General features: G+C 34.5%; 1 protein-coding gene across 5 annotated transcripts in view; it reads right to left on the bottom strand.

Moving 5' to 3' along the window:
* APPL1 (adaptor protein, phosphotyrosine interacting with PH domain and leucine zipper 1) overlaps positions 1–13,774 on the bottom strand; it is a 30,993-nt gene that overhangs the window by 7,726 nt on the left and 9,493 nt on the right. For 4 of the 5 annotated variants that reach the window (XR_014696254.1, XR_014696255.1, XM_084530441.1 and 1 more), the window contains exons 6-18: positions 13,002–13,043; positions 12,450–12,508; positions 11,831–11,977; positions 10,410–10,492; positions 10,148–10,306; positions 8,646–8,834; positions 8,286–8,328; positions 6,010–6,066; positions 5,007–5,098; positions 4,277–4,459; positions 2,016–2,065; positions 1,467–1,641; positions 1,319–1,355 (exon numbers count right to left, since the gene is read on the bottom strand). Coding sequence is in view for 3 of the 5 variants with exons in the window: in XM_084530441.1 (XP_084386567.1) it covers positions 1,319–1,355; positions 1,467–1,641; positions 2,016–2,065; positions 4,277–4,459; positions 5,007–5,098; positions 6,010–6,066; positions 8,286–8,328; positions 8,646–8,834; positions 10,148–10,306; positions 10,410–10,492; positions 11,831–11,977; positions 12,450–12,508; positions 13,002–13,043 (1,316 nt within the window). In the remaining 2 variants the exon portion in view is untranslated. The remainder of the gene's footprint in view (positions 1–1,318; positions 1,356–1,466; positions 1,642–2,015; positions 2,066–4,276; positions 4,460–5,006; positions 5,099–6,009; positions 6,067–8,285; positions 8,329–8,645; positions 8,835–10,147; positions 10,307–10,409; positions 10,493–11,830; positions 11,978–12,449; positions 12,509–13,001; positions 13,044–13,774) is intronic. The other variant, XM_084530442.1, reaches the window with a different exon arrangement.

The following is a 13,774-nucleotide window of genomic DNA, read 5'->3' as shown; positions in this document are numbered from 1 at the left end:
AAAAGTTACAATCTGACTGGACATGCAACTGCCAAACACACAAAAAAAAAAGGAATTTGGAAGGGGAAGATTAAATGATTCAGAAGATAGAGGAGTCTCATTTGCCATGAGATTCAGTCATCTTTCTAAATGCAAATAAGCATTTTATTTATTTTTTAAAAACAGATACACATACATATTGCATTTTTGACTAAGCTTTCAGTATTTGGTGCATTTCTCTAAAACTTTAACTGCAAATAGTTCAGCTTACCTGAACTATGTAAGCAAGAAAACAAGCAAAAAAAATCCATATAGCCTTACTATTTTATTACAATAAAAATACTTTGCATTCTTAATTCCTAAAAGAATTCAGACTAGGCATTTCAAATATATGCTTTAAAAACTTGACAAAGGATCAGTTTTTAAATTCTGAAGGTCCCTATTAGAAGTGTTATAAACTGACAGGATGAGAGTTCTTCCTAACCTTAACTGCACACACTTAGAATACTAGACATTCGACCTGTTGGTTTATCTCACCTTTAATAGCTTCCAGCTTTGGGGCAGTTTTGAACTTGGTGTCACAAAGGTAAAGAAAAAAAAAGGGAAAAAAAAACTAATATTTTAAGCTGTGGGTTTCATATGCTTAGGATTTCCTTTTACGGAAACGACAATTTAGAGTCCCTGACAAGTTGAGCATCTTTAAAAGAAGACCCAAAGAAGTTAAATGACAGACCTGAAACTGTGCAGAAACAAAGGGCAGAGAGGGGAGCAAGAGCTTCAAAATACAAAAAATAAAGATTGCTAATACTGAAGAATGAAGTTTGCCACATTTCATCTGCTATGAAGAATTCCACCTGTTTTTTCATGTATATTTATTGCAAAAAAAAAAAAAAAAAAATCAAAAACATACAACACTAAACATAATTATGGATTAAAAACAACACAAAAAAACAAACACCAACCCAAACCTATTGGACTTCTGAACTTATTTAACTCTAACCTTAATAATACTTCTCTAACACATACATTAATATTTCTAAACAGACACATTATTAAAATAAAATATTATTATTTTCCTAAGATTTTACCCTATAAAATCATGGGAAAAAATGTTTCAAAACATTTTTTTGATCATTCAAAAAAGATCATTCCCCTTAAACCTTATTTTCTAGTGTTTTTCTGTTTATGTTTAGATGTTTGCATCTGTCTCCCAATTTTCATGGAAATTTTTGTAGAAATTTCATGGTGTCAGTGATTTTTGCTAACATTTCATGATATCATTTTAAAAGTAATAGAAATATTTTGTCAGATATTTATCTCAAAATGTAAAGTTACTTACTCGTAGTCTTGTAACTTGTGTCTGTGGATCGATTAACCTAAAAAATTGTTTTTAAGAACAAATCAGAAAGTAGATTTTACTTTCATTCACAAAGTGAATGAAGATTACACTATAAATAAGCATCAGTAGAAGTCAGAAGCAAACTTACTTTAAACAGTCACAAGTGACTAATAAATGTGATTCTGTCATCCGGAAAATGTTATGGATAGCCCGAGCTGCTAATATTTGACGCATTGTTTCATAAACAACGTCTGGACTTTCATCAGACTTCACAGCCATAGAGCCAAGAAATCTTACAATAAACAACTGATGAAGAATTGAATCTAAGAGAAACAAAAGTACTGAGTAAGTGATCTCCACTTTGGGTCTTCCATTCCTGCAGTCAGGAAAACTCCAGGCTTCCAATAACTTGAGAAGAGTTTGCTTGTATCTACAAATTACAGGTACAATTACTAAACAGCAAGTCACACATCTTTTCATTTCATTTCATGAATACAAAAGATGCGATACAATGATTAAAAAAACAAAACAGGACTTTCAGGCAGTCTGATTTAACTCGTCTAATAATACATTGCTAATGTAATATAACTAAGCACTCTAAAAATGGTGTTAAATAAGAAGGTCCAGGTGAAAATAAAAAATTAATTTGTAAATTCTATTATTCACTTTGTATTTAAAGTTTGTTTTTTATTTTTACCTTCTGTTTCAGATTTTGAGCCTCCAGATTCACCAAAAGGATTTGCACGTCTATTAAAATATGAAAACATTAAACCAGGAGTCAGATTACAAGAACCACTAATGAATAATGCTGTAGTCTCACGTTGCATCAAATAAGATCAAGGTGTAATGATTTCACAATTTATGATCTGGAGGAATAACGTGTTATAAATAATAAGAGCAAGCAATTTAATTGGAAGAAAGACATAAATTGCTATATTTGAGGGCTCAAATCATGGGCAGAGTACCAAGCATTCTGTCTTATTGCTACCACAGAGAGTTTGACTCACACGGTATTTCTTATACTCAAATTAAGCCCAAGTCAAAGCTTTGTTATTTGAAAAGGTACAGTTTTAGGCAATGAAATACAGAATTCAGGAATTACAGCCAAAAGCTACTACTTTCATTATTCCGTAGGAGCACTGCATCTCTTACCACTATCTCAAGTTGTTGAATTATTTACTGAAAAAAGTCACTGGTTTTATTTCAAATGCAGCTTCCTGAAAACATCACTGGGCTTTTACTCTTAGAGGGTCAAGAGAAATGTGGCTGTTTCTGCCTCTCAAAGACAGAAATACTACCAGTAACAACAACAAGTGAAAATATTCTAGGCTTCCAAGTCTACATTTTCAATAACAGTAAAGCAATGCTGAATAGAATACAGGGAATGGGAAATTAATTAAATCTTCTAAACCCTTTCTCCTTGGCTAACTGGCAGCTGAAAAACTCTTGTCAAGGTTTTGTAAACCTCAAATTAGGTTTTAATAGGGGGGTAATGAAGCTATCACCTCTCAACAGTTAACATTCTAAAAGCAAATTTCAGAACTAAGAGAAAAAATAAGTGAATCCAGCTACATGTCGGAAATCTTAAGAGATGTCCAGTTTAATAAAATGGTTCTAGATTGAACTCTGAAGTCAAGACTGCATCACTATAATGCTTAAATAACATGGACTCAATCAAGAATCCTCCCATTGAATGCTGGCCTGCGTAAATATACTACAGACAAATTATTTCTATTAGCATCTTTTATCACTTAAATTCTTCTGGACATTTAAGACTAGATGGGAATAGTAATGCAAAATCTCACAGGATCTCACAAAAAAAAAAAGATTAAATACATGTCAGCAGTATCCGAAAGTCAGGAAAATCTTTTAAAAATTTAAAAAAATTAATAGCTCTAAAGTTGAAGTGTTTGGTACAGATGGCAACACACTATTCTTTACTGATCATGTATGGTTAATTGAAAATACTGAGCACAACTCTGAATAATTTTTGCTATGAAAAATATGGTGGTTTTTTAGAATAACTGATGACTTGAATTTAGCTCAAGTATTAAGCTTTCCAATTCCTGAAATATAGTTCAAGATTGATTTTAATCAGTATGCTCCTAGGGGTTTAGTTAGCCTGTAATACCAAACAACAACAACAACGTCAAAAAATATTAAAATGTGTATAATTTTAACTCTCATCTGTAGTACTACTGAAAGTTATTTTTCTAGAGGGCAGGAGAATACAACACACATTATTGTGACTAGAGTCACATCAATTAGTTTTCAGCCATTTTGCTTTTTCTACAAGAGCAGCTGAATCTGCAAAAGTTTTCTCAATATCTGAATTCTGTACGTACAGTTCCAGAAATGCAGTGCAGATTTACAGTGTTTTATTATTATTTTTGAATTGAAAGGTTTAAAAATAATAATAAAAACAGGAAAAAGGGTTTTTATGTTTTGGGATGAGCTCTTAGACAATTTTAGCTTGTCTATATGTCAGATTACTCTAGAAGCCTAGATCATTTTCACTCACCTTTCAGGTTAAGAAGAGTGTCATCGTATGCCATCATCACCTGGAAGCAGGGCTACCAAATTTCTCTTGAGTTTCCAAGAGGAAATAACCCAAGCTGCTGGGTAAGCAAGCAATAGGAAAGGAAAATACTTTGTGAAACGAAATGATTAAAATAAATCAATAAATAGATCATTAGCTGTTACAGTAAGAATAACTGCTGCAAAAGAGAAAATAACATTCTGAATCTAATGTATGTAAATAAGCCACATTTTACAACTGAATTTAACCAAATAATATTTGTCTTGCTTTGCTGGTCACTGTAAATTTTTTGACAAGAAAGAGAGTAGGGACAGAGGCAATGTGTGTGTTGGAGCTGCTGCCTAAACATATAATATCTATATTTTTTAATTAATATTTATTTGGGGACTTTATTTTTTCCTCCTTTCTAGATTTCCTACCTGCCTGCCTGCCCTGAAGATTTTGCTTGACCAGGCAGATCTTCACTAACTGGAGATATTATGTCAAATTGTATAGGAGTGTCAGGGGCAACAAGTGAATCCAAGGAAAGTGCAGATAAAGTTGCTGATTCAGATCCCACCGACCCTGTGCTGCTAGTACGAGCTGCAGTAGGACGAGATTGTCTGAAACAATACAAAAAATGAACACGAAGATGTGTTAATTTCAGGTTGGTTGATAATAAATTCAACTATATGGAGGATGAATACAATATTCCAAAAACAAAACCTAAGAAACTGAACAAGATTAGGATAAAGTAAATACAACGGAGTCTACCTTCCAAACAAATCTGAATAATGTATAATTACTACTTGCATTAATAATGCTATCAGATGGTCTTAATATCAATATATAATCACATACGAAATATACTACAAGCTGAGGTCTGCTTCCAGGAGTTGTACACATTAAGAAAAATCTCATGAATACATAGAACAAACAAGCCATATGTGATATAAGTAACAGAACTGTCTATGGTCAGCTGGAAGTCTGGATCATTTGTAACATTATTGGATGCCAAACAATGATAAAAAGATGAATTCAGGACATGTTCCTCTAGCCTATCAAAGCATTAGTTCTGACATTTTTGTATTCTCCCCCCCCCCCCCGAGCTTTATACAGGATTCTTTTTATGTAAGTGTTCTTCAAATGACCCATAGTTCAGCAACTTACACAAGTGGACGTATGCTCTCATGCCTCTGCTGGAAGGAAGGGGATGGAGTAACAGCTTCTAAAGCTGACTGATTTATACGTGCAGCAATTTCCTGTAATAGAGAGATGGAAAAAAATAACTGAAAACATTGCCCTCAAAGTACATTTTCAGATTTTAGTTTTACATGGAATTGACAGAAGTTATAAACTGTCCCCTTTCAGTAACATAGTTGCAGTATTTTCTTTAACTTGTAACATTTCCTGCTATTGCACTTGCTCTATAATACTGCATATGTTAGCATATGCCAGCAGTAAAATTGCAATGGCAAGTCTGACAAAATAAGCAAACGTAGCCATGCAGAAAAATAAAAATCTCACTTAAGACACATTGTCTTCAACTACTAATGAACAAAACATGGAGATTCAAAAGTCTGCACTTGAAATTAGGGAACATTCATAGGTTTCTGAAAAATGAAGACATGAATGACTATCAAGTAAGCACTACATAACAATGTCATTTCAGCAAATCATGGACCTTGTACAGTTGAAGAATTCCACTTTAATCTTCCATTGATGATTCCAATTCTGAATCATCAGTATTTAATATTGATGGCTTCACTTCATAGGTAAAGCCAGTTGAAGAAATCACTGGGTAAAGAGGATTTTAGAGAGGGAAAATATCTGTATCTGTCCAGATATTTGCAACATTAATTGGCAACAAAATATCATATACACAATACAGCTAAAAGGTCTTGCAGCTGTCAAAATGTTATACCAAACATAAAAGCCACATCATTTTAATGCTTGCTACATAAGCATTTAGATGAATGAAACAACAGAATGTATGTTTTCATTAATTCATGAAGCACTATCAACCCATACAATGATAAACTTCAGATTAAACATATAGGAAGTACTCAGCTTAATCCCATGCTACCCGATTAGGTCCAGTTGATCCCTTTTTAATTTTCTGTACATCTGTATCTGAAGACATTACTGATATTATCAATTTTAGTGAAGTTACCTCAGGGTTTTCGCTTAGATATATCTGTTTAGATATGTTGTTTATTGTGCATATCCACTGAAAAAGAGAGGGAAAAGAAAAAAAGAGAGAAAACGTTAATTTTTTCATAACTTTTTCAAGGAACTTGATTAAATACCTGAGTTGACTAGTTTCAGCACCTTTTCTACTTCCCTTGTAGTTTTTTTGAATGGGCTAAAGTTGCGCCAGGGGAGTTTTAGGTTAGATGTTAGGAAGAACTTCTTTACCGAAAGGGTTGTTAGACATTGGAACAGGCTGCCCAGGGAAGTGGTGGAGTCACCATCCCTGGAAGTCTTTAAAAGACGTTTAGATGTAGAGCTTAGGGATATGGTTTAGTGGGGACTGTTAGCTGTGAGGTTGGACTCGATGATCTTGAGGTCTCTTCCAACCTAGAAATTCTGTGATTCTGTGTGATTCAAGGTCCCTTCTAATCCCTAACTTTCTGTGTAATTCTGCATCTGTGTATTCTCTGAACTCTATTATTTACTGACTGCACTTTACATTGTTTCCTCCAAACATTATAAAAATTCCATCTGCGTTCTGTGGGATTTGCCCATCTCTTGCACCTCTAAGCTAAAACCTCTTTTCTCACTGTACTATGAAAAACACCCTTTGCTCCTGGCTTCTTGCTTTTCAATTTCTGGATTATAACTCCAAATTTTCAACTGGATTATATATATATGCATGCTAGCAACACTGTTCCACTGAACCTGAGCGGCTTGTTTTTAGGCTTGTCGCCTGAGCTATCTAAAAGCACAGCAGCTGCAGCTCAGGAAATCACAATTCTGAGCTACTGAGGTTGACTACAAGCTCCCTTCTACTAGTGGGCCTTCTGAAGGTAAATGTTTCATAGTTAGACTATACAACTTTGTACTGGGTCTGGCTGGGATGTTAACTTTCCCTGCAGCAGCCCATACAGTGCTGTGCTCTGCATTTGTAGCTAGAACAGCACTGGTATCACACCAGTGTTGTGTCTGCTGCTGAGCAGTGCTGGCACAGCATCAGGACTCTCTCTAACCCTCCTAGGGAGTGGGCAAAAAAAGTGAGAAAAGAAACATCACCAGGGCAGCTGACCTAAACCAACCAAAGGGATATTCCATACCATATGATGTCACACTCAGCAATAAAAGGTGGAAACAGGAAGAAGAGGGGAGGGGTGGGCTCTCGTTGTGAAAATGTCGGTCCTCCTCCGGAACACCAGCTACGTGCGTTGAGGCCCTGCTTCAAATACGTGGTCAAGCATCGCTCATTTGAGGGAAGTAGAGAGTAACTTCTTTCCTCTGCACTTCCACATAGCCTTTATTTGTGTGTGTTTTGTTTTGTTTTTTTTATCTGTTTGTTTTTCCCTTTTCCCCCTTTCCCTTTTTTCCCCCCTCTAGTTAAATTGTTTAGTTAATAATAATCTTTCCTTAATAATTATGATTATTATTTCCCCTTTAATTAAATTATCCTTATCTCAACCCGTGAGTTGTTCTTTACTTTACTTCTTCCCCTCCTCATCTAAGGAGGAGGAGTGAGAGAGCGGTTGTGGTGTTTAGCTGCCTAGCATGGTAAAACCACCACAAACTTCAAGAGAAAAACGAAACAGGGCCAACCTGACATAGCCCAGTTAAAAATCTTAGAAATAGCATTAAAGGCTTACATCAGTGTACCATTAACGATCTCAGAGGAATGTGAATTGAGGCTGAAAGTACTGTATTTTCTGTATTTTCTTATTCTGTATTCACAAGCAGTCTTGAAAGCACCCCAAAAGCAAATCATGCCCCATTTCTTGATTCAACTATAGTTCATTAAGTATATTTCCCTGATCATGCATCGGGGGCCACAAAACATTTTCTCCTCACTTTTCAGCTGCCTGTATCATTACCTGTGTCCTAACCTAAAATCTCCTTTATTTTCCATTCCTGAAAAGCAGGTACAATCAAAGAAGCATAGGAAAACACAAAAGGGAAGAAGCACCAATTGCCAAGCTTCCATTACTAATATCTGTTTTGCTGTGGACTTTTTTGTTTTTATTATTATTCCATAATACTGAAAATAAATTGGCCACAATCAGAACAGGATTATTTTTTTCTTCCAGTATTTAAACACAGTAGTATTTTGTCAGACTTCCTGAAATGTATTATTACTATGGATCGCAAGTTCACTATTTATTACCTAAACCATACAGAACGTGCACTCCAATTATTCTTACTAATGTATTCCCTTCTGTGCTACAGAAAATCACTGGACTCCATGTGAACCTCCAGTAAGCTTACCTCTTCATAATCTTTCTTACTCTCTGCCTGTAAGATTGAAGACCTGAAAGAGGAGAATGAAAAATAAAGTTCTGTCTACTTATAATGCCTTAATTCCATTTAGACAGGGAACCCCATTTTCATGTTCATACATTGCACAACAAATTAATAAAGTCTGAAGATGCTACGTACATTTAATGGGTAAAAAGTCTTATGTTTTCAATTCAAGTGAAAATGAACAAAATTCTGTGCCCACGTAATAAGCACTCACATAATGTAGTCAAATCTTTTTATGTATTTTTTACCACATTCACACAGCTATAGCAATTTTGAGTACACTATTACTTAGCAGATAGATAAGAGTAATGTAAGAATACTTACTTTTTACCATCAAAAGATGTTATCTGAAAACAGTAACGTCTGTCTTCACAGTCCACAGCCATTACTGAGCAATTGTCTATATCCATGACAAGTCCTCCAGCTACATCACCTCTTGCTTGGCTCATCAAATTTCCACCTTGAGTGAAGTAAAACTGTCTCTCCCAAATGGAAGATACCAGCCCTGTCTTACTAAAACACAAAAAAAAATCATTACTTAGTAGGTTAGGAGTTCAGCTGAGCTGTAGAAATTAGAAAATAAAATAAAAATGTCATGAGCAAGCCATCTGGGCATTTAAGAGAAAATATTCCTCATGTTTTAGGTTAACTTTACAACAAAATTATTCTCTTTCCATCAGTTGCTTTTTTTTATTCTGTATACACTGCTGAGCAAAGTATACATAAATATTTGCTTTCTTAGATTATATGAAACTTAGCTCAGAATAAAAAGTCATAAATTCTTTAATTTTCATTATCAGTTTTTACAGTGTTGCTTAATGAAATATTCATATTCCACTAATATGAATTATCAACATAATTTCTAAGACCTACAGAACTCTACGCTGCCTTACATAGTTAAAAAGACTAAGTCTTGGAGAACTTTGTGTTAAGCACTAGAAAAGACATGTAATGTATAATATCTCAGTTTTCCAAGTGTTTTGTATCATTCAGTAATATTCCCAAAATTTTGCTTACAGCATGATTTTTTTTTTTTTTTTTCCCAGAAGCAAGCAAAGGAACCCAAAACCAAAATGCAGTAACGCTTGTGGTTTAGCCTTCCTTTTTGGTCAGATACTCCTTTCTTCAATATTAATTGCTGCAATTGTTCTGCTGCAGAAATCCATGCCTCATTCAATGAGTATTTTACTCTATCTGTAGTTGCAAAATTAACCTGACTTTTGAAAAAATCTGCTTATTTGAAGTTTACTACATAAATTATGGAAACAATCTTAGTGTTACAACCTATTTTTAACAAACCCAAAATTCAGCTGCTTAATTTAAATGACTAAAATTGTTGAACAGCTCCTTCCAGTGGACAACATGAAATTTCACCTCATGAAATTGTGAAGAATGCTCAAAGCATATTTAGGCTAACAGAGTGTTTTGCCCTGTATATCTCAAGCTTGTATTTTATTAGTAACTTGAATCCTAAAGCTTCACTGGATACTTATACAACAATACTGACAGCTGCAATCTTGCTGGCTTCCAATTACAATCCAGTAAAAATTACATTCTCATGAATTTTAACTTTTCTTTTTTGATGTGAAAGTTCAGACAAAAGAAGACTAAAATCATGTGCTTTGCCCCTGAATGACACTGTCAGCGTAACATAGAAATTAATACTAAATAAGTAAAGATTCTAAAGAAAGAATAGCTCCAATGTGACTTACTGAACTGAGTACCTAAAGATAAACATAACTAATTTCAAAACAATATAATCATGCATTTCTAGGTCTCCTTTCCCCAAATTAAGTATTTTCTAAGTTTTAAGAAACTAGTCTTACTTTCTTGCATTGAGATAGCCAGCTTTCCGTGTTAGATTTCTATGAACAGGAAATTTCGTAGGATCAGGATCAGGCAAATACAGTGGATCACTAGCTACTTCCAAGTCCTCTATAGTTTGTTGCATGTTTTCTATTTCACACTCCATTTCCCTGCGAACACTAAAGTAAGTAGCATGTTACTAACAAAGATAATATATTAATAAATGGAAACAGAACAATAATTGTATTGATAGCAGTTCAAAATTTAACAAAAACAACTTACTTTTGTACGCTTGTGCCAATATTTGTCAAAAATTCTTCCAACTGTTCAGTAAGATTTTCTGAACCCATTTTAAAAAAACTTATCTTAAAAAAAAAGAGGAAAAAGGAGAATTTAGTCATGTATAAAACTAAATAAAAAGTTAACAAATGAAACCATAGAAGGTTCAATCTTCTCAGAGAAATCAGGTTTTGTCCCACATTCCCACCTAAGTCTCAACAAAAGGAGCAGCATAGATATTTTTGTCTGCAAGTAAAGGTTGATGTTGGCACTGCACAGGAATCTAATTTTGTTGAGAGGATGCACACAAAGCCACCTGTATGAAATACAGAAATATGTGAATGTAGAAACTTGCCAGGGTGCCACCCACTAACAGTGGACCCTTCCTAGGGGAACTGACATCATGCATCTTTCAACAATTTATTCCATATTGGAACTGCCACATCTAAATTGGATTTAGCCATAAGAAATCTTGGAACAGGGAACCATTGGAGGTGGCCCTACCACTCCCATTCTCTGATTAAACAAAACCAGCACCCGAGCAACAGGTTGCACTATCGACTTTATTACATAAAACAATTAGAACTTAGTTCTTATGTGCAAGCTCCAACATTTGCCAGAGAGACAAGAGTTCTTCTTGGACTTGGAAAGCTATTAGACACTTCATAAGAGTTAATTCCTACAATCTGGCAGTGACAGATGCTAGAAAGTTTGCTTTTTTTCCTCCTCTTTTACAAAAGATACTGACAACATACTTCTGAAAATACAGCTGAAGTCTCTCCAAAGAGCTTACTCCATAGGTGATTTTCTATTTCACTCATCCTGAAATAAACCCTTCATGAGTTCAGTTGTATTAAACAAAATCAAGACAGAATGACTATAAGCATTACAGTTTTCACACCCTTGATTAGAAATGGTAGTGATGTGGTTTTGGTGATTGTCTTATTTCAGAATAACTGCCACAGGAAAGAGAGCTTAACTGGCTCCATGCTACTTTCTAAGAAGGTACACTTCCACGGAGACCTACATGCATCAAAGTTTTAACCAGCTATTCCTGTTAGTGATCCTGAGAGGAAAAAAAAAATAGTACCAGCAACTAAGATTTAGGCAGTACATTAAATTCAGCCACGCAGGTTTTGGATTAGAACTAGGTCTTTATATTTGGCACCAAGACTTTCCCAAAAGATTCTCCAACAGGAGTGAGAGCATGTCATGATGCAATTCAAAAAAATTCATATATTGAGCAGAAAAAGAATAGGGCTAATAATGATATTCACAGCAACGGACATGACAAGCTAGAGGGATGAGGATGGGGTTTGCTTCCCTGAATTGCAAAAGAAGTCTTGCAGTGAATTTCAGTAGATCAACCCCTATTAAGTACTTTTACACCTTTGAGGTTTACAGCTTACAGAATCTGAAATTACCTGAGCTTGCATGTATCCTAGCAAGGGTTCTAGCATAGCAATTTTCTTTTTGTACTGAAGAGTATTTAATGCACAGAAATAATGCATCATAGTCTGATGCTGTTTTTTCCTGGAAGTATATACATCTTCTGTAACTTCAGCCTTGATCTAAAGAGATACAGACAGGAGAGGGGGGAAAAACAATGTTTAAGCTTCAGCATTCATCACATGCCTTGTCAACAGCTTTATAACCAGCACACAAAAACCACCACAGTACCATTCTACCCTCTATCATCAGCATTTGCATCTTTTGCATTACAACTCCCTTTCTCTAATTTACAGATGCATGAAAAATAACACTATTATTTTCTCCCCAGAAAGAGTAGTTCTTTCTTTACAAAATAACAAATATAGTATCACAACTTTCATTCTCTAGTTTTTTCAGTGTTACAAGACAGGCGTCCATTCAGGAAAGCTGTTCTTGTGTTCTTAAACAAAATGGAGTGATAGAATGTCAACTGTCAAACTTCAAGTGCAATCTGCTGTACATTATCTTCCATCATAACTACATATATTAGACAAATTATTTCTCATCTCTAAAAAATACTTATATTTTTATTTTGTATTTTGTTTTACGAACCTTTTCATTTTCCCTTCTTTTTGACAACCGACTGTATCGGGTAATGGCAGCATCATGGTCTAAGCAATGAAGAGAGAATTTATAGTCATTTTGGTAAATTAATCACTTATGAAATAGAGCATAAAACCTTTTATATCACTTTGTATTGTAATACAAGCCAAATGCAGAGTTCTGCCATATTAAAACCTTTAAGAATTGCTCTTGCCTCTTCATATTTACTACATGGAAAACTATTAAACTCATTTTAGGGAGGTAAGATGTTTTAAAATTATTCTATTTTAAATCCTGGTTTTAAAAAGTGAGCTAACACCTTATTCTTTAAATTGTTTTTTGTTGCATAATCCTGAACTATTTAATAACAATATATACATCAAAAGTATTGTAAGAAATAATGTCTATTTGCCTTAACACTTTGGTATATAGAGCAGAGATTTACAAGTGATCCAAGGACACCTGGATGCCTATACAAATATCTTCACTGATTTTCTGAGTATGTTATCTACGATAACACTCATATTTTAACACATGTAACATTGAGTATTTTACACTTACCATTGCTTGCAATTTGGAAAACTTCTTTTAGAGTTAATATCTCTACAAAACAAAATATCACAGTTCAATTAAGTTATTATAAACATAACATTTATATACATAAAGACTTTTCAGGCAATGTTACATTACTGAGTAGTTGTAGCTGATAGCTTGCACCATACTGAGCTATCAGCACAGGCATTATGCAGCCAGATAAGTCTGTTCCTACTTAGGGCCCGAGTATTGTTTATGCCGGTATCTGACTTGCCAAAAATGACACTATTTTCTAACAAGGTAAGGAGAAACTTCTTTCCCAAAAACTTTGACAAAGATCATTAGTCCAAATGCATCACTTGCAGTTCTGGTCAGAGCTCTGGTCTTCGCTGGATAAGTGGAAACACAAAAGAAAGGGAAGGAAAAGGGAAAGGCCCAAACAAGGCCCAAACATAATGTGATTCCTCCCACACATGTGATTCCTCCTACCTAAAATGAGCGATGCCCTAGATGCTTTTTGTCTTGCTTATTCAGGAAACAGAAATCAGTACAATACTTAGCACTACTTGCTCTGATTATAATCATGCTTTTGTGTCACATCACAACATAAGCAAGGAAAGAGCTATATTCAACTTAATGGTAAATCAAAGACAAAGGAAAAAAAAAAACATGGAAGAGCTTTACAGAAAGTGTCTATTAATTATGTAAAGAAGTATTGTATCATTAAACACTATGTTTGCTGGTATTTAAAAAAAAATGCCACTGGGAAAATTTCATTTGGAATTATTGCCTTAGGGATG

The sequence above is a fragment of the Aythya ferina genome, assembly GCF_964211825.1.
Source record: "Aythya ferina genome assembly, chromosome: 10".
NCBI lineage: Eukaryota > Metazoa > Chordata > Aves > Anseriformes > Anatidae > Aythya > Aythya ferina.
Note: the sequence above shows the minus strand (reverse complement) of the source record. Positions and strands in the feature narration are given on the sequence as shown.